Source organism: Talaromyces rugulosus, chromosome V (genome assembly GCF_013368755.1).
Source record: "Talaromyces rugulosus chromosome V, complete sequence".
Classification (NCBI taxonomy): domain Eukaryota; kingdom Fungi; phylum Ascomycota; class Eurotiomycetes; order Eurotiales; family Trichocomaceae; genus Talaromyces; species Talaromyces rugulosus.
Window position 1 is genome coordinate 1,937,577 of NC_049565.1, and position 19,733 is coordinate 1,957,309.

At 49.0% G+C, this 19,733-nt stretch overlaps 7 protein-coding genes across 7 annotated transcripts; 5 read left to right on the forward strand and 2 right to left on the reverse strand.

Annotated features, from left to right (window-relative positions):
* Nucleotides 1-389: 389 nt before the first annotated feature.
* On the forward strand, nucleotides 390-3,373 carry TRUGW13939_09214 (uncharacterized protein; the record flags this gene model as incomplete). Its single annotated transcript, XM_035492339.1, has 7 exons — nucleotides 390-585; nucleotides 648-758; nucleotides 815-1,831; nucleotides 1,882-1,993; nucleotides 2,045-2,299; nucleotides 2,355-2,800; nucleotides 2,874-3,373. The coding sequence occupies 7 exons, from the start codon at nucleotides 390-392 to the stop codon at nucleotides 3,371-3,373; spliced, it is 2,637 nt and encodes an 878-aa protein (XP_035348232.1).
* Nucleotides 3,374-4,851: 1,478 nt separating this feature from the next.
* On the forward strand, nucleotides 4,852-7,861 carry TRUGW13939_09215 (uncharacterized protein; the record flags this gene model as incomplete). The annotated part of the gene is made up of 8 exons (XM_035492340.1): nucleotides 4,852-4,891; nucleotides 4,954-5,012; nucleotides 5,080-5,886; nucleotides 5,947-6,569; nucleotides 6,623-6,839; nucleotides 6,884-7,213; nucleotides 7,269-7,624; nucleotides 7,675-7,861. 8 exons carry the CDS (start codon nucleotides 4,852-4,854, stop codon nucleotides 7,859-7,861), a joined length of 2,619 nt encoding a protein of 872 aa, XP_035348233.1.
* A 1,424-nt stretch (nucleotides 7,862-9,285) lies between these two features.
* On the forward strand, nucleotides 9,286-10,033 carry TRUGW13939_09216 (uncharacterized protein; the record flags this gene model as incomplete). The annotated part of the gene is made up of 3 exons (XM_035492341.1): nucleotides 9,286-9,418; nucleotides 9,715-9,784; nucleotides 9,844-10,033. 3 exons carry the CDS (start codon nucleotides 9,286-9,288, stop codon nucleotides 10,031-10,033), a joined length of 393 nt encoding a protein of 130 aa, XP_035348234.1.
* A 451-nt stretch (nucleotides 10,034-10,484) lies between these two features.
* On the forward strand, nucleotides 10,485-11,638 carry TRUGW13939_09217 (uncharacterized protein; the record flags this gene model as incomplete). The annotated part of the gene is made up of 4 exons (XM_035492342.1): nucleotides 10,485-10,520; nucleotides 10,580-10,869; nucleotides 10,939-11,508; nucleotides 11,566-11,638. 4 exons carry the CDS (start codon nucleotides 10,485-10,487, stop codon nucleotides 11,636-11,638), a joined length of 969 nt encoding a protein of 322 aa, XP_035348235.1.
* Nucleotides 11,639-12,074: 436 nt separating this feature from the next.
* TRUGW13939_09218 (uncharacterized protein) lies at nucleotides 12,075-13,978 on the reverse strand (the record flags this gene model as incomplete). Its single annotated transcript, XM_035492343.1, has 2 exons — nucleotides 12,075-13,655; nucleotides 13,715-13,978. The coding sequence occupies 2 exons, from the start codon at nucleotides 13,976-13,978 to the stop codon at nucleotides 12,075-12,077; spliced, it is 1,845 nt and encodes a 614-aa protein (XP_035348236.1).
* A 562-nt stretch (nucleotides 13,979-14,540) lies between these two features.
* Nucleotides 14,541-17,820, forward strand: TRUGW13939_09219 (uncharacterized protein; the record flags this gene model as incomplete). Its single annotated transcript, XM_035492344.1, has 4 exons — nucleotides 14,541-16,109; nucleotides 16,285-16,313; nucleotides 16,385-16,971; nucleotides 17,030-17,820. Coding segments are annotated over 4 exons (2,976 nt in total), but the record flags the coding sequence as incomplete, so codon positions are not given.
* A 201-nt stretch (nucleotides 17,821-18,021) lies between these two features.
* Nucleotides 18,022-19,417, reverse strand: TRUGW13939_09220 (uncharacterized protein; the record flags this gene model as incomplete). The annotated part of the gene is made up of 6 exons (XM_035492345.1): nucleotides 18,022-18,254; nucleotides 18,318-18,945; nucleotides 19,007-19,102; nucleotides 19,155-19,223; nucleotides 19,279-19,299; nucleotides 19,367-19,417. The coding sequence occupies 6 exons, from the start codon at nucleotides 19,415-19,417 to the stop codon at nucleotides 18,022-18,024; spliced, it is 1,098 nt and encodes a 365-aa protein (XP_035348238.1).
* Nucleotides 19,418-19,733: the final 316 nt, after the last annotated feature.

The window sequence follows — 19,733 nt, forward strand, 5'->3', positions numbered from 1 at the left end:
CGTGAAAATATTTGAAGGCACGAGGGCAAAATACTCGCCCCTTCTACAGGAGGGAAGAAAAAAAAACTCCACGCATTTTCGAAAGAAAATAGCCTGTGTACTCGCCGCAAGGCTGAACACTCCACCCCGTCATGCTTCGGGATTGATTGGCTCATAGTTGCAGGATGATGTATCACAAGGCTATGCTAGAATTTGCCAGCATAGCCTCAAACCTCTTGAATGATCGCTTAAATTCCATTCACTGTCAGGCTTCAAATACAACAGTACCCTGGCTATTATCAAATAATTCTTTCATGCCAACTATGTCGACTTAGAAAGCCGTGAAAGCCATACCACCGAAACGAAACACGCTTCCGCGAACGTTGGCATTCGTCTAACCATTATCGAGTATGCCATTAAAAAGAAGAGATCCCGCCTTGATGGCTGCTCAACGAATGGTTCGAGAAGCATTTGATGATCTAGAAAAAGCCATATCACCAGCTGACTCGGGAGATTTCGAAACAACTAGTCTGCAGAACGTCCAGAAAGTGGCACTAGATATCGAGAATGAGCTCGCAGCAAGGCAGTGCTTGCGCAATATGCGTCGTCTTACACCCCTATTCTCTGGATTGGGCTGCGAATAGGCGAATCCTTGACAAGATTCAAAGTTCTAAGTGAGACCTTCAGTCAAAACACCGAGTTCCAGCAGACCTTTGCAGTATTTTACGTCGATATTCTGCAATTTCACAAGCAAGCGTACAAGTTTGTTCGGCGAAGCGGTAAGGTAGATCTATTCTCAAGGAAAAATCCCTAATTGCTAATAGTGCAAATACAGGATGGAAAGTCTTCTTTCTAACTTCCTGGGGTCGGTTTCAACGAAGGTTTGACGGGATTCTTGAAGACTTGGAAAGACACGAGCAGCAGATTGACAAGGAGGCTAATGCCTATAACATTTCCGAGGCAAGAAACATGAGAAAAGCTTTAGAGGAATGGAGACGAGAAAGCCTTTCTAAAGTCAAGCATAACGAGGAAGAGCAGACCGCTAGACAACTTGAGGCCATTTCCAGTTGGCTAAAGAAAAACGAGACCGACCAATCACCCATCTTTGACCGGATATCAAATGAAGGATCAAAATATCCGGGAACGTGTTCGTGGATTACAACAAATTCAAAGATATCGGCCTGGCTTCGAGGCGACCAGTCGGATGCGCCTCTTATTTGGCTCCAGGGCAAACCCGGAAGTGGAAAAAGTGTCATTGTTGGACAGTTAGTCAAGTTTTTGAACAATTCTCCCACGTCATTTGTCGTGTCTCACTTTTGCACGTACTCGTACGCATCGTCAACCCAGTATGATGAGATTCTCAAATCGTTACTTTTTCAACTGCTCAGTGCGAATAGCGATGCGGTTGCGCATATATATGGGGGATATGTGGTTGAAAGGAAATCAGCTAGCATTCCTCTGCTAGAGAAGCTGCTTCAGACAGCTATAACCGCGCTACTAGAGGATCGTGGTCATCCGCATACGATACACATGCTCATCGATGGGCTGGACGAGATGGATGCAGAGAAGCAACGCCGTATCATTAAATTGATGAATCAAATACTGAAGGCTCAACCTTTACGTGGCGCAGTCCTCAAGGTTCTTTTCTCTTCCCGGAGCTCGCAACTTCCGAAAAAGGGATTTCCAAATAAATCGATGGTTTCATTAAGCGACGAAAAGGATAGTCTTGAACAGGCAATCCGAGCATATGCCGAACAGAGATTGAAGGCACAAGCTTATCGGCTATCGCAGCTTGGTCTTCAAGACCCTCATTTCACAGAGATCGGACAAAGTATAGCCACTAGAGCGGATGGTATGTATTTCAACCAAGCACATCTAGGATCGAACTGACCTGATTCCAAGGCATGTTTCTTTGGGCTCGTCTTGTTCTTGATTATCTCTCAAACAACATGTTCTATAGCAGTCGAGAAATTTGGGACGCAATCGGGACCCTGCCCCGCAAGTTGGCTGACTTGTATGTTGCTTATTCTATCTCTTAGGTGAACCTATCTAAACTTATCTACAGCTATGAGCGGGTGTTGGTGCAAATGATGTCCAATTTTGATAGCCGATCTGTGGATCGAATGAGGAGCATATTCGGATGGATAGCATTTGCGAAGCGACCCCTTCGTAAATTCGAGTTAAGGTCGGCACTGTCATTTAGTGCCGGTGATCCGACAGTAGAGGACCCTGTTCCCCTTTACATTTTCGATATGGGTGTACCACTTATCGAGGAGCGCCTTGACTCGACCCTCGCGTTTATACATGTTTCTGTCAAAGAGTAGGTTTCTTCCGAAAAATGCGTAGATATTTCACAGTTCTCATGAGAATCATAGTTATCTACAAATGTCCAACAGCAAGTTGCCCATTGTCCGAGACAAAGCAGTTTACGAACATGGTATTGCATCTGTTACTTGTCTTGAGTCCGGGTTGGATGTATTCAACCCAGGCTTCTCAGACCATGACCGCAACACTAGAGTATTGAAAGGCTTACATGGCTTTCATGTCTATGCCAACGAAAATTGGATTGATTATGTTTTGGATATTCTTACGTCAAGAGACAGGCAACAGGCCCCTGATCTGTTGGCGAAATTGGCAAAGCTTTCCGATATATTAGCAAGCTTGGGGGTCTCATCTGCCTCTAAAAACACAGAGAACGAACCGACACTCTCAGGGGGCGTTCTTGATTTGATTAAAGAGTATCCAGTATTGTATAAGAATGCCAAAATGGCATTGCAAGCACGAGATCGGAAGACATTAAGTGGTGTGACGGTCCAAGACGGTGCCTCGCCTGGGTTTTTCTTCTCATATGATTACCCACTTAGGAATTTAGTCTTGCTAATGCCAACTTATAGACTCTTCGTCGCCTGAATTGCAGCCAATAATGGACCTTGGTGACACCATGAGGAACTATCAAGCGACTGTCCGATCTCTTCTCGCGCTGCGCGACTTTCCTACCATAACAACAGAGGAGCTAGAGCATTTTCAGCGAGAACATAGCACCAGCGCCTTTACTTGCCGTTTATCATCCTGTCCTCGAGCCACGGTCGGATTCGAAAACGATGAATTGCGACTGAAACACGAAGCTAGCCATGCACCATGTCTCAAATGCCCCTTCCCTGACTGTCAATACCCCCCATTTCGTTCGGTACGAGCGTTGAAAAGCCACGAAGCCAACTGCCATGATGCAGGAAATGGCAGAAAGAGAATACGCAAGACGAATGCTCTAGTCGGCCTACAGCCCGCATTTGATAATAGTGCTGTTTCGACATACGCTGTTTACGCTCCGACTGATGAAAATTGTTTTTATGATGACCTGTGGGTGGATGCAATACGGCGGTCGATGGACCAATGAGAATATAAACACTACTTGGGATCCGTATCCATTTCCAGGACCTAGACATTCCGATCCTGACAATACCATTAACCATTCGACTAACGGCATTAGTCAACAGCCTATTTTATCTACCGTATGGCCAAACCCCCCTTTGTTTGCCGATAATACCATTTTACAAGATAAAAGCACGGCCCCAGAAGGCTTTCCCCATTCGTCATATGAAACTCGAGGCAAGAGTTATATGTCCCAGGGGGGCAGGGTTCATGGTTCTCAGCCTCCGAGGGTGTCTACTGCATCCTCTTCTCACAACGAAGAATTTTGGAAACTCCCTAACCCAAATATCGGGCCACAAAGTGGGTTCTTGATGCCAAATCCTGCAGAAATGTCTACAGGAAAATTGCCTTCGAATATAGTGGAAGTGATTTCAAACGGGACAGGCCAGTATGCGATTTTGGTAAATGGCATCGATCTTGGCGTTTATAAAGACCTGAATGAACTACAGAATTCACTTCAATCACTTCAACTATCAGGTGTCACATTATGGACGTGGCACTGTGCTTTGTGTCGTCATATATGTGATAACTGGATGAAATTAGATATACACCTACGCGAAAGTCATGGCCTGAATATACCAAATAAGCAAATTAGTTCTACTAACATATAATTTGCTGAATGATAATTTATACTAGCTTAGTATATAGAAGTAAAACAGCTATATATTAATATAAACTACGAAATAAATAAATAACGACTCTAAAAATTTTAAAAGATACATCAATATAATCATTCAATGTTCAATGTTAGATCTTCTTTTTAGTAATGATTCACGGATGCTAGCTGCATATATATGTGTACGGGTAGCAACCGTCGAGGCACCGCGATGAGTCAAAAAAAAAGCTTCATCAGACCCCAACTAGACATATAGACATATATCAGCCGTAAAATAAATAAAATATTTCCAGATTGTTCGAATGCTCTGAGAAAAAAGAGCAAGACACGAGGGGTAGGTCGACACGCTCACGTGCTCGGGCCCTGATTGGCGGAGCGGCGGCGGGCTAGCAACTCCCTCGCCCGCCCTGCTCCTCCGTCGTCCCTTCGCGATAATCCTTAGCTAGTATTTTGTTGTTGTTGTTGTACCTTGCAAAACTTCTCCTGTCTCAAAGCAAAATCCTCTTGGAGACTCGCAAAGAAAAGAAGCATCCGTCACCGCCAGGCTTTCGCTTTCTTTGTCTTGCCTTCCCCCTTTTCAGTCCCTCATTGCAATTTAATTCTTTTGCTCCCACACAAACAAAACAACCGCCAGGGCCCTTGGGGCACGCCCTCAACATCATCCCTAACAACGTCTACCTGTCTCTTCCTTTGATCGCCGTCCATAAGCTACGACGACCGGACTGTTTCTCTCCGCTCCACGAAATACTCGAGTTCGCCGCGGGAGAGAGTGTTCTTCCACCCAGTTCAGCCGTCCCCCGCATTTTCCAGAATTTGGTACACGCAAGATGAACGTTACTCAGGTGTTGGAGGGCACCCTGTCGCCAGGTATGGATAGCATTGTTCCTTTTGATTTTGTTTCCAGTTCTAACCGACTCTAACTGCGCCAGATGCGACCACGCGTCAAAATGCTGAGCAACAGCTGCTCCACGCCGCTGAAGTGGATTTTGTATGTTCACAACCCTTGTCCGTCCAGTATGATATCACTTGGTGCTAATTTTGCTCGTTCTGTGTAGCCCACATACCTCATCACACTCTCCGAGGGCCTCGCGAACGAAGAGTCACCGAGCTCTATCCGTATTGCTGCCGGCCTCGCTTTGAAAAACTCGCTCACATTCCGAGATGCTGCAAGGCTGCAGGAAGTTCAAGTCCGGTGGGCACAACAGGTTCCTCAGCCGACAAAAACCCAAGTGAAGGCGCTTTCTACGCAAACATTGAATGCGAAAGATGTTCGTGCTGGCCACTCCGCCGCACAGGTTATCACCGCTATCGCCTCAATCGAGCTTCCTCGCAACGAGTGGCCCGAGTTGATGCCTACCCTGGTTCAGAATGTCGGAAGCGGGTCAGATGCTCTCAAACAGTCCTCTTTGGCAACATTGGGGTTCATTTGTGAGGAAAAGGATGCTGATATGCGCACTGCCCTCTCGTTACACTCGAACGCCATCCTCACTGCTGTCGTTCAAGGCGCTCGTCGGGATGAAGCAAATCCCGATGTGCGACACGCCGCCCTTCAAGCTTTGGCAGATGCTACGGATTTCATCGGCAGCAATATGGGCAACGAGGGCGAACGCAACTACATCATGCAGGTAGTCTGCGAAGCTACTCAAGCGGATGACACACGCATCCAGGCAGGTGCTTTCGGATGCCTTAACCGTATCATGGCAACCTATTATGATAAAATGCGTTTCTACATGGAAAAGGCCCTCTTTGGTCTCACTATTATGGGTATGAAGCATGATGAGGAAGATGTCGCCAAGCTTGCCATCGAGTTCTGGTGCACGGTGTGCGAAGAGGAAATTACTATCGAAGACGACAATGCCGGGGTTCGTGATAACATTTTCCCATTCAGTTGTAATATCTATAATAACACACTATCTATCTAGGCTACCGATTCGACAATGTTCCGACCATTCTTTAACTTCGCCAGAATCGCCTGCCGTGAAGTAGTACCGGTTCTCCTGCAACTACTGACCAAACAAGATGAAGACGCTACCGATGACGAATACAATGTCTCTCGTGCTGCCTACCAAGCTTTGCAGCTCTATGCTCAGTGTGTTGAGGGAGATATTATCCAGCCTGTCCTGACATTTGTCGAACAGAACATCAAAAGTGAGGACTGGCATCACCGTGATGCCGCAGTTGCCTCTTTCGGTGCTATCATGGATGGCCCAGATATGGAAGTTCTGGAACCGCTCGTCAAGGGCGCTCTTCCTGTACTCCTTGGTATGATGGAAGATCAATCTCTCATCGTCCGTGATTCCACCGCGTTTGCACTTGGCAAAATCTGCGAAGCTTGCCCTACTGGCGTTGATACGAGTGTTCATCTCCAACCTTTGATTACCGCTCTCTTCAACGGGTTGGCGAGCAGCCCCAAGATTGCTAGCTCCTGCTGCTGGGCACTTATCAGCACTGCTGAAAACTTTTCTTTGCAAGGGGATGCTCAGACAAACCCATTGTCAAAGTTCTTCCAGGAGAGCGTCAAGAACTTGCTTGCCCTTACTGAGAGGTATGTGTATTAACAAATTGAGAAAGAATCGTCTTGCTAACTTGCATCTCCAGACATGACACTGAAAACCAACTTCGAACTGCTGCGTACGAAGTTCTTAACGCATGGGTCATCACCGCAGCCAACGACAGCCTTCAAATGGTTGCTAGTCTCTCCGACGTCATTCTCCAGCGCCTTGAACAGACTGTACCTTTCCAGCAACAAGTGGTCAGCGTTGAAGATCGCATTGCTCTCGAAGAGATGCAGTCCAGCTTAACCGTTGTGCTTTTGGTGAGTCTCTTCTTCTCTTCTCTTCTCTTTGCTAATTGAACTAGGCTATTATCCAACGTCTCGAAGGAGAGATCAAGCCACAGGCAGACCGTATCATGCACGTTTTACTCCAAGTTCTGTCGACCTTGCCCCCCAAGTCCAGTGTTCCTGATATCGTTTTCGCTGCTGTGGGTGCCATGGCAAGCGCTCTTGAAGATGATTTCCTGAAGTACATGGAATCATTCTCGCCTTTCCTCTACAAGGCTCTCGAGAACCACGAAGAGCCTGGTCTTTGCGCCCTTGGAGTTGGGCTGGTTGGTGACATTACCCGTGCATTGAACGACAAGGTTCAGCCTTTCTGCGACACATTCATGAACCACATGCTTAGCATCCTGGTAAGTGGCAAATTTACGCCTATATAAAATTCTCCCATACTAACTTTTTACATAGACTAACAGCGGTCTCCGGGATACGCTCAAGCCGTCCGTGCTTGTTACTTTTGGAGATATTGCCCAGGCTATCGGCCCGCAGTTTGAAACTTATCTGTCGGTCGTCGCTCAGGTCCTTCAACAGGCATCCAGTGTCACTCTCGCTAACGATGTTGACGCCGACACTGTGCAATACGTCATTTCTCTCCGCGAAGGTATCATGGATGCTTGGGGCGGGATCCTCTTGGCCTACAAGGGGAGCCCTCAAATCGCTACCCTTCAGCCATATGTGGAACCTATCTTCCAGATGCTACACCTTGTGTCCCAAGAGGCTCAGCGCAGCGAAGGTCTCATGCGCTCAAGCATGGGCGTCCTTGGGTGAGTTTGTTCGATGTGCAACTTCCATTTTTTTGCTAACCAAGTCGTAGTGACATTGCGGACTCTTTCCCCAACGGCGAGTTTGCTTCTTTCTTCCGCAACGATTGGGTAACATCTTTCGTTCGGGAGGTTAGAACGAGCCCTCATTATGGCTCGCGAACGCTCGACACCGCTCGCTGGGCGCGTGAGCAAGTCAAGCGACAGATCGGCCTGGCAACTGCCGCTGCTATGTCATAAGATGCTACTCGAGCGTTAAAAGCATCGCCTGCATCTCGATATTTGCAAGGTAGTCGGCACCTACGAAGTTGTCTACAATTCTTGCACCTTTGCCTTGGCAATCACAAATTACTCAAGCGGTTGTCGACAATACCAAAACTCTCTAATTGCAATGACTCCAAGGAGAAATCTTTGAGATCCTGCCTGCAGTTATGAGTATTCTCCCAAAATTCCCCCTTTCTTCGGAACACTGTCACTATTACTGTCCCAAGCACTGCCTAGCCCTCCCCCTTTCCCTTTCCCTTTCCCTTTCCCAGCTCACTTCCTCCCCATTCCCAGCTCACTTCCTCCCCATTCCCAGCTCACTTCCTCCCCATTCCCTCCCCCTTCCCTCCCCTACATCATATCGAGCCCCCTCCCTGCACCAGAACCCTATGCCTCAGACCTCGGACATCTTCTTACTACCATTTCCACTGTTCAGGTCCCTAATCTATCAGGCGACTGAATATACACCATATAAACCCCCGAACCATGCACCAATACTCTTTGTTTTAATTAGACCAAGACCATTTCCCTTCACAATCATGTATGCCCAAGAATCATGTAATTTCCTGATGATACAAGGATCACGAATATTTCCTACTGTTTTGCATTACGAGCGGTTGACCAAGGGGATGGATTGAAAAGAAATGTGTGGCCCAACTCTTCAGAGATGCTTCTCATCTCTACCTTGTTACTGCCTGCGTCTCGCTGCCTGAAGGAGTATGGGCAGCAGATACAGAGGCGGTTGATTTCCCCCGTAATTTGTCTTGAGAGTTTTGTTCCCTCCCAATTGACATTCATACTTATAAATTTCTGGATGAATTATAATCTGTAGAATTAAAAGTAAATTGCCTACTTCCAGTAAATTGCCAGCGCTGTTCACCAATAGCATACCTACACGGGATTGGCCAATGTTGAGTACTACTCACGGATGTCAGTCACGTGACCAATTAGGGCTTGTCGGGAAGAAACCCTGGAGCCCACACCGGAAAAAACGGGCCGCCCGACGCCGAAAAGTGTTGACTTCACAGCCAGACAAGTTCTTCTCGTCCACCAGCCAGCATTCAGCACCAACAAGAGGTACGTATTACACGATTATGCTCCCTTCTTCAGATCCCTCAGCTAGCCCGAGAAAGACAATCACTTGATTTAAATCAAAGATGATACGTCTTCTCTCAATCCGCGGCACGGGCTGAAGAACCCTTCTTTAATGTCAAGAGGGCACTCTTTACGCTCAAGGGGCTACAATGAGGCTAACGTAGAGTGAACCTCGCAACAAAAATCTTCCCCATCACTGGGTTGATTTTTGAAGAGGTTCCTATTTTTGCTAATAGATACCTCATTTCCACGCATTCCGCCCGATTTGAGAATCTCTTCTTAAAAAACTCATCAATACCGTCAAGATGGTCCGCACTTCCGTTCTCAACGACGCTCTCAATGCGATCAACAACGCCGAAAAGGCTGGCCGTCGCCAGGTCTTGATCCGTCCTTCGTCCAAGGTCATCATCAAGTTCCTTACCGTCATGCAGAAGCACGGTATGTTGCAACTTTTTTTTCATTCTCGGCTTGTCTGGAAAACGTGTAAGATGGAATTCGACGAGAATACAGAAAGAAAAAGAAAAAAAGAAAAAAAAGAAAAAAAAGAAAAATTCGGGTTGATAACTAGGCAGCGATCTCGATTTTAAACCCACACCACGACGTCTGCCCTTTAAATATCCGAGATATTGATAAGAATTTATTCTCGGGCGGAGATCTTACACGTTTTCCGGACTTGCTTTGTGCTTGTTAACGTTTATATTTCCGTGACATTTCTGACTCTTTTTTCTCAACAGGTTACATTGGTGAATTCGAGGAGATCGATGACCACCGCTCTGGCAAGATCGTTGTCCAGCTCAACGGACGGTTAGTTCTTGATATCTATGTTCGATGAATGAGTACAATAACTGACAGCAAACAAACAGCCTCAACAAGACCGGTGTCATCTCCCCCCGCTACAACGTCCAGCTCCGTGACCTCGAGAAGTGGGTTGTCAAGCTGCTGCCCTCTCGTCAGTTCGGCTACGTTGTCCTGACCACCAGTGCTGGTATCATGGACCACGAGGAGGCCCGTCGCAAGCACGTTGCTGGCAAGATCATTGGTTTCTTCTACTAGATGCCGTTGACTAAAAATGCTGTGGAGAGCAAAACAGAAAAAAAAGTTTATTGATTTTTTTGGGACGATCATGAGAGGCAGATTTTATCTTTGAGCGGGTTCTGCTCCTTGTATGACGGCGTCTTTGGGCGATGTTAATAATGATACCATGCATGTGCTATTTGATTGATGGCGCCTAGACAGCTTGAAAGTTGAAGACCGTTTAATCCATTGTCATCTTCGGCCCATATTCGGTATACCATATAATACGTAGTTTGGGCAAGAACCGAGGTCCGGGAGTAGCTTCGTGAGAATAAGCTGCCCGCACTTTGCACTTCCCCACAATTTATCTCTCTCAACTCTTTCTTGTACATGAGATAGACTCTTCGATACTCTTCCTCTTTACCTTTCTCTGCATTAAATATACTTTTGTCTTCGAGAACTCAAATTGATTACAGTTTACCAACACCACATGCCGCTCGATACGATATACCTGACCCGCCATGGGGTATGCCGAGTTCTCCCTCTCTTCCTTCTCTCAATACAAACCATTAACACCATTTCTAGCATCGCATGAACTGGACAATAGACTATTCCACCGGCACCTACCACAGCGCATTCCCAACAGCGACCGGCAATCCAGCCGATCCCTCGCTGACCGCCCATGGCGTCCGACAATCGCACGAGCTCGCGGCGCACGTCACTTCTGACAAATTCGCGCCCAAGCCATGGGTCACATACTCGAGTCCATTCTACCGATGTTTACAGACGATACAGCCGAGCATTGACGGGCTGAACAAGCTGCACGAGGCTGAGGGGAAAGAGCATAGGGGCGTTAGGATTGAGAACGGTCTAGGGTATGTGTATGCTTTTTGTGAGCTAATGGTTTTAAACGAAACACACGAGAATAACAGTAATGAGTACAGGGAATGGTTCGGTGCGTCGACTTATTTCGAGCATCCCCCTCCAGCATCCCCATCGCAGTTACGCACTTACTTTCCAACCATCATCACCGCTGCGACAGAGCACCAGCACAAGGCGCATGTGATCCCGTCGTCTAACGGCGAGACGATTCCGCAACTGCACAATCGCGTTGCCACGGCGCTCGCAGCGATTATATCCGATGTTGATTCTCAGATACAAGCCGAAGAAGCTCGGACAGGGAATAGTAGTAGCAAAGCAATCCTCATTTGTTCTCATGCAGCTCCACTGATTGCTATGGGGAGAGCGTTGACGGGGAATGTGCCTGACGATGTGAATACGGAGGACTTTTATGTCTACACGACTGGGTTGAGTACGTTTGTTCGACGACAAAGTAACCCTGCTGCAGGTGAGACAGTCGGGGAAAGGTCACTACTTGCCGCTGGGACGAAGCTGGTTCCTGAGAATGAGGTGCAAGTACCCGACTGGAAAGACGGTAAAGGCGTCGGTGGGGGGTGGGATTGTGTGAGTAATGGCGATTGCAGTTTCTTGAGCGGAGGAGAGGAGAGGGGGTGGTAAGTTTGATACTATAATCCTGGTTTGGAGGGTTTCCACTCTAACCTGATTTCTAGGCATTTCAATGGTGAGGAGTCATTTGACACGGGCCCAATGACTGATGGTAATGAAGAGACCGCGAAGCTATGAGACTCGACGGGTAAATATTATGAATAGAGTATATACCCTCAACTTGCGTTGATATTACAATTCGACATCTGAGATATACAACCACTTGATATTGTCATCTGGTATCTGATTCTTCATTGATGATGCTGGAATTATCATACATCGGGAGTAACATGAAGACGCATAGCACTTCTCCCGTAATAAAAAAGTAGAAACAAATTGGGTACTCATGCACGAACGCTCTAGGGGAAAAAAAGATAAAATGAGAAACAGCAGATATACACATACAATGTAATATTTACGCCCGGTCTGTGTTCACGACACAAGGCCTCAGAAAGAAAGTGAACCTGAAAAAAAGATTGAAAAAAGAAGGGAAAAGACGATAAAAGAATTGGGCCAGATGAAGGTGAAGAAATTCTAGCGAGGTCTTAAGAGACAGAATCGTCTATTGGCCATCTTAGTTGGCATTGTTGACAACTTGTCCATCGGTGTTGTCACGGTTTTGGGCTTCATCGCGGGCTCGTTCTTCTGCTTCGCGGGCTTGTTGCTCCTGAGCATTGCGAGCGGCCTCTTCAGCGGCGTTGCGTACTTCGACTTGGCGTTCGCCGACACCCGGGATCAAACTGGCAATGAACAAGGCAAAGGCGCGTTCAATGCGACGCAGTCCATGATCCGCACCGCCTGCAGCTGCAGGACGCTGCTCGGGGATGTTGTTGTTATTGTTTGTGTTTGTGTTGGTATTACCATCCTGCTGAGCTGGAACTGGCGGTTGACCGTGAATCAAGCCCTCGAGATGGCGCTGGACAGGCTCAACGACCATCCCAAAAACGCGGCGGAGTATTGGAGACTCGGAGAAGAAAGAAATAATAAAAGCGGCTAGGACGAAGTAAAAGCGTTCCCATGTCCCCGAGTCCGTGAAGAGGAAGCAGAAAAAGTAAAGACGCAGAAACAGCCAGAAACGGCGGATATTTTGAGCAACATGGTCATTGTCATTACCGTTATCATTGCGGTTTCCATTGCCTGGTGCTGCTGCGGCTGCATCGCGCTGGTTGAGAACAGCCTGTCGGACCATGTTCTGCATTGCACCGTCAGCAGCAGCTGCGGCAGCAAGGGGGTCGTTGATGGGAGGTTGGGCTGCATCTGGGAAGAGTGGGAAAGTTGGAATGTTTGGCGGCGGTTGTTGAGGCGTATTCGGTGCGCTGATGATCATTTGCTCTCCGCCAGGTCCGGTAACCATGTAGAGCCCTGAAGTCTGAGCAACCTGAGTTGGTCCACCGGGGTAGCTAGCAGTTGCTGCAGGAATCTGGCGCATGTGCTCTATCTGGCGAATTTGGTAGCCTCGCGTGTAAACATTCTGTAAACGCAAAAGCAGTCCTTCCGCCTCACTGCTAATACCTATGCTGGGTTGGCGATAGCGAGCATCAAGCATAGCATGGAGCGAAGCCCGTGCCCTTGCGATGGCATCAAGGGGTGGAGCATTCCCTCGCTGTATCTCCAGCTCCAAGCCGATTATCTGGGATGCTATCCGAGCCAACAGCAAGTTCTGAGGTGCTGCGGTGTTCCAGGACTGCTGCTGTGTATTGACTGGTGGTGCGGTTGATTCAGACAAATTAACCCTCGGCTGCTGTGGAAGTTGGTTGTTGCTGTCGGTGTTTGGTGCATTGTTTGCATTTAGAAGCCGCATGCGTATAGCATGTGCATTGAGTACACTGCGGGCTCTATCTGCGGCCTGGTTGAGCGCTTCTGTCTGTGGCTGAATCTGTTCGATGCGGTTCAGAGTATCCTGGAGCCGGGCGAAATGTGAAGGTTGGTCTGGAGGCCGGCTTGTTGCTGGCTGTACTGGGATTGCGCCATTCTCTCGAGGAGCTTGGGCGCCTGTAGCAAAAAGAGCCTGCCCACCATTCTGGTTTTGAACAGTCGGATTTGGAGTTTGGCCCGAGGTATTTCTGTAGCGCAGAGTACTGTCGGGGGCTGCAAAGCCATTGCTCACAGCTTCAGGTGCAGGGGGTAGGACAAGATGCAAGGTGTGTACTGAATCCTAGGCGTTTGTTAGGGTTTGTTACAGTCATCAAAACGCAAATATTACACATTACTCACAAAAGGCGGTTCCAAGCAGGCCTCCAACGTGGCATTCGGGTTCATCAAAGGTTTTCCGCGGTAAATGAGTCGCTGTTGTTCTGGAGCAGGATGACTCGGCACAAGAGGCGTAAGATGGGTCTTGACATCATGAAGGGTCGTAGAGAGCGGAAGACTGTGCAGTAATATTTTCTCGTTCGATTCAAACGACGGAGATAGGACTCGTAAGGATACGGACACAGGAGACTCGCCTTCGCCAGGAAGGGAGTTGTTCGAGCTGTCCATGGCGAAATCGCAAAGACGTTGAGCGGGTTGATTCGGAATCAGTGCAGCTCCATTCTCATGCAACTAGATATCAATGCAAGACTTGGGAAATTTATCAGAAATAAAGCTATCTAAAATCACCTGGCTGGACTCGGCCAGCGATGGAAGCTCACCAATACAGCTATGTGTGATAATGATGCTTGTTGATAGCTTGTCTTAGCATGGAATCTGGCCTCTTTCGCCCCGCAGTGTCAAGCTTGGTGCAGATGAGTGTGGTAGCATGAGACTGCAACACCAAAAGGATCTGTCTAGAGGGGTGTGAAAAGCATGTATTAATGCTGAAAGAGCCACAGCAGAGACAAAGTCACTCCCAAACAATGGAGGTAAACAGCTGTCTGGTGCTTAGGTGTGCATGGCGGAACATTGTAGTGCCGGGCGGTGTTGCTCTTTCTGCCAGGCGGTGAGGATTCACTTTTGCAATGACCTCATGTTCAGGAACACACAACAACCTCACCACTACTGCGTGTGAAAAGATGAATGCTGCATCTTTGTATATGTGAATGGCCAGTCTATTCCTGTTAGATGCCAGGCCATATACACCATGTTGGCATGCATGAACACTCCTTCTACTGCCGCTGTCCGCCGGGGTGGTCTCCGGACAGCTCGAGGACTCTATAAGAGACCGACTCCTGCATCTCGACCCACAACCAGAGCACGTCAGTTCACATCCTCGAGGCATTTGCGAAATCCAAACTCCAATTCCAAAAAGGACGACGAATCGTTTGCTTCGAAGGCGGGGAAAGCATGGAGGAACACGAAAATCGAATGGCGCCCGATTCCTATCGGTCTCGGCATCGCGTTCCTTGGACTGTTACAGCTGTACCGAAACCAGAGAGACGCTGAACGCCTTCGAAAAGAAGAACTAGAGGGTGATAACCCACCTCGCCGGAAGAGAATACGGCCTTCCGGGCCCTGGCAGGTACAGGTTATGTCTACACTGCCCTTAAAGGCTCTGTCACGGCTATGGGGGCGGTTCAACGAACTCGATTTACCCGGCCCTCTTCGCATTCCTGGCTTCAAACTATATGCGTGGATTTTTGGAGCCAATCTCGACGAAATGGCCGAGCCTGATCTCCGCACGTATCCGAACCTGGCATCATTCTTCTACCGCGAACTTAAGCCCGGAGCACGACCAATAGACCAGGATCCAAATGCCATTGTGTCGCCTTCTGATGGAAAGGTACTTTCGTTTGGTATGATTGAGCGCGGCGAGGTCGAGCAAGTCAAAGGCATGACATATAGCTTGGAGGCCTTGCTGGGAGGAGCAAGCCCATCTCGAGAGGCCCTTGAGAGCCATGGAATCGAGGCTGCCGACTCGCTGGAAAGTCACGGCAGCAGCATGGCGATGGACGAGGAATTTGCCAGAGTAAACGGCATCTCTTATACTTTGCCTCACTTGCTGTCTGGTTCCAAAGACCAAGCGAAAAAGAAGACGGCGATGGATGCATCGACAGCTTCTCAAGAGGGGACAGAAGCCAAGGTCAAGGCTGATCTAGCCTTGGGAGACGGCCGACCATGGTATGCACCGAAAGCATCACACAATGCTCTATACTACTGCGTGATCTATCTTGCTCCAGGCGACTACCATCGCTTCCACTCTCCGATTTCCTGGGTTGTCGAAAGCCGCCGCCACTTTGCCGGGGAGCTCTACTCGGTGTCACCTTATCTTCAAAGAACGCTCCCCGGACTCTTTGTGCTCAACGAACGAGTTGTGCTACTGGGCCGCTGGCGCTGGGGCTTCTTCAGCTACATCCCCGTTGGCGCAACCAACGTCGGCTCGGTCAAGCTCAACTTTGACGCCGAGCTGCGAACCAACAGCCTGACCACAGATACCGAAGCCGACAAAGCCGCCGCCGAAGCAGCCAAGCGAGGCGAGGCGTACTCGGGGTTTGCGGAGGCAACGTATTACAAGGCCAGCCCGGCGCTGCGCGGCCACCCGCTGCAGCGTGGCGAGGAAATGGGAGGGTTCCAGCTCGGAAGCACGGTTGTGCTAGTGTTTGAGGCGCCCATGGGGGTGCGCAAGAGCTTCGATGAGGGCTGGGGTAGTGGGCGTGAAGGTGGTTGGAAGTGGAAGATTGACAACGGGCAGACGGTCAGGGTCGGCCAGCCCCTGGGGCAGGTTGAGACGTAGCAGATATCTATTGTTGTTGATGTGGCAGAATACTATTCGTGTACAGTACTGATTTATATAATTTGTTGACTCTAGCATTTCAGATGTTACAATGACCTCTACAGTAGTACTTCATGATAGCTAGCTAGATAAATAGTGGGGAAGCGGCAACAAAAAATGCCGGAGGTAAACAACTTCTCCGCAGCGGCTCTCGCCATCTAAAAGACCTTTGCTTCCTAAGGTATATAACAAAAAAGCCTTTTGTTTTTTCTTTGTTTTCTTTGTTTATTTGCTTGTTCTGTCCTTCGTTCCCTCCTCACAATGCCGCGACAAGTCCCTCGTCGCACGCCGGTCGACCCCTCGACGCCCGTCACAGGCGCACCGCAACAACAACAACATCAACAACATCGCCAACGTCAACCTCCACCAATACGCAGCACTGCCACCGCCGGTGCCCCCGTTTTTGAGACACCCCCGGGCTTCCAGTTCCCTCCAGATGCCGTTCATCCGCGGCGAGGCGTCGAGACTCTTGTTGGAGCTCTGCCGGCCTGGCAATTGCAACCACCACCACCGCAACGACAGCAGGCACGCTTGGACGCGCTGACTGCAGCTGTCGAAGGAAGACGAGAAGGCAGCCACATGTCAGACTTTGGAGAGACCACAGAAGGCGATGAGAACAACAACTTTGCTCGCGAGGTCGAGTTCAACGGCGTTATCCAGCATGGCGACGGGGACGAAGGGGGTGTAATAGATGAAGGCGACGAGGAGGAGGAGGAGGAGGAAGAGGAAGAGGAAGAAGAAGACGAAGAGCTAGACGAAGAAGATGAAGAGATGCACGACCGGGGTAGGCCACTTATATTCAAACAACTTGGTATCTTGCAGCTAATTCTTTAACTCTACAGGTCGATCGCCATCCCCGCCTCCACCCGAGCTGCGCGAGATATCGTCGCTGGCGTCATGGACCGTCTCAACACATAAGCCAGGCTGCGGCGTTGCAGCACTGCGAGCCCCGACTCCAGAACAATTCTGGCAGTCGGACGGACCGCAGCCACACACACTGACACTCAATTTCTTCAAACGCGTTGCGATTGTAAAGCTCCGAGTGTATCTCGACTTTGACCTCGACGAGAGCTATACACCCACAAAGATGGTCTTTCTGGCTGGTATGGGAGGGAATGATCTCGTAGAATTTGCCGGCTGGGAGGGAGAGACACCCTGTGGATGGGTTGATATTTCACTCGAGGGCGTGGGTGGTCGACACAGGAAGAGTACGAGAGACTCGCCGATTCCTCGCCGTCGTCGTCATCGCCATCGTCGCCACGCCAATGGCGCTTTGGGGAATGAGTATATCGTGGAAGACGAGAGTGATAGTCTCGAAGATGATGTCGACCCAGATGACCCCTTTGACGGAAACGTGCTCAAAGCTATGGTCATCCAAGTGCGCATCTGCGAGAATCACCAGAACGGTAAAGACACGCATGTCCGCGGATTCCAAGTCTTTGCATACGATGAGGACAGACGACGAGTCGCTGCGGCGGCGGCAGCTGCAGCTGCAGCAGGCCAACAGGGGCAAAATTCACAGGGCATGCGCAAATCAATTCGGAAGAATTCTCACGGTGAACTAGATGCTACAGACGGGCAGATACACGGCCTCGATGAACCAGACTGGATGGGCGAGCCTGTTATTCGGTAGACTCTACGACACTTGATTTTATTTTCCTCTTTCTTAGCGGAACGGCGTTGACTGGGGTTGTTCATTTTTCGAGGCGTTGTAGTTTAAGATACCCAGGAATAGCTCTCAAATGGTATGATAATATCCAGTATATTCATTTCACATATACCGTAAACTTATATATTTGTTTTATCTCATTCATTCATAACAGCACAACAAATCCTACTGAAGCAATTTTTCCAGCTCGGCCGCAATGGCGTCTCCGACCTCACTAGTCGTCGATTTGCCTCCAATATCAGCTGTCCGGACACCAGCTTCGATGGCGTTTTTAACAGCAGTTTCAACGAGACGCGCTTCGGCGGGGCGAGAAAGCGAGTACTGGAGCAACATGGCCATGGAAAGGACGGCTGCCACGGGGTTGACGATGCCTTTTCCGGCAATGTCTGGCGCAGAACCTTGAATACAATTAGTTTACTGAAAGCACATGGGTATTCTTTTTTTGTAGTGAGCTGGCTTACCGTGGATAGGTTCATAGATACCATTGACCTTAGTCTTGCCATCTGGCACACCAGTCAAACTGGCACTGGGCAACAGGCCCAACGAACCGGGGATGACACTGGCCTCATCCGAGATGATATCTCCAAACAGATTGCTCGTGACGACAATACCATTCAGCTTACGCGGGTCCTTGACCATGAGCATGGCCGCCGAGTCGATCAGATGGTGACCCAGCTGCAGCTGCGGGAACTCGTTGGTCATGATCTCCGTGACAACCTTGCGCCACAACCTGCTGGTCGCGAGCACATTGGCCTTGTCCAGACTCCACACGGGCAGCGGAGGATCATTCTGCAGCGCGAGATGGCCCGCAAGACGCGTGATACGCTCAATCTCGGCGCGCGAGTACGGTTCCGTGTCGAAAGCGAAGCCGTCGCCGTTGTCCTCCTTGCGCTCGCCAAAGTAGATGCCGCCCGTCAGTTCGCGGATGATGTTGAAGTTGACGTCGCGGCACACCTCGGCCTTGAGTGGTGAGATGTCGACGAGAGAAGGTGCTGCAAAGTAGCAAGGTCGGAGGTTGCCAAAAGTGCCCAGTTCTTTGCGTAGTTTAAGCAGGCCTTGTTCGGGGCGGACGGCGCCGGTGCCCCATTTCTAAAGGATGTCAGTATATTCTCCTCCTAATATATATATATATATATTTGAAGAAACGTACTGGTCCACCAATAGCACCGAGGATAACGGCATCAGCGCTCTTCGCGGCGGAGAGAGCGGCGTCCGTCAATGGCTCGCCATGGGCGTCTATCGAGGCCTGATCTGGTGTGTTAGCTATTTTCTCTAGCACGTCAACTACTAGTACTAACGCCGCCAAGAGGGTGTTCTTGAAAGTTGAACTGGATATCGTCGCGGTACTTTTCGATGACTCGAAGGATCTGTTCCAGTTAGCGTTGGATTTCAATGAAACGGATAGATAGATTAGAAAAATACCTTCAGCGCCTCGGTCGTGACCTACAGAACACGGTGTCAGTCCATCTTTAATTCTGTTTTATTTTTATTTTCCACAGCTGCGACGTACCTCTGGCCCACAATGGTCGCCGCCGAACACCACAATGTTGTAGGGAGCCATTCTGACAGGAAAATCAAAGCTGGAATAGACAGAAGCTAAACTAATAGTATTCACGCGGGTATAGCAAAGAAAGAGAAAGAGAAGAGAAAGAGAAAGAAGCAGCGTGAGGCTCGGCGAGTATTTGATTGCTCCTGACAGCTGTCGAGCGAATGTTCTTGCAGGGCGGGGCAGCCGGGCATCCGATGTCGGCCGGCAGAAACACATCATTGATATAGATATACATGTCAGCTGGTCTATGTCGACTTCATTAAAACCAAGATAAATATTACTAACGATACTAGAATAATAATAAAACAGAAGAATAACAGAATAAACA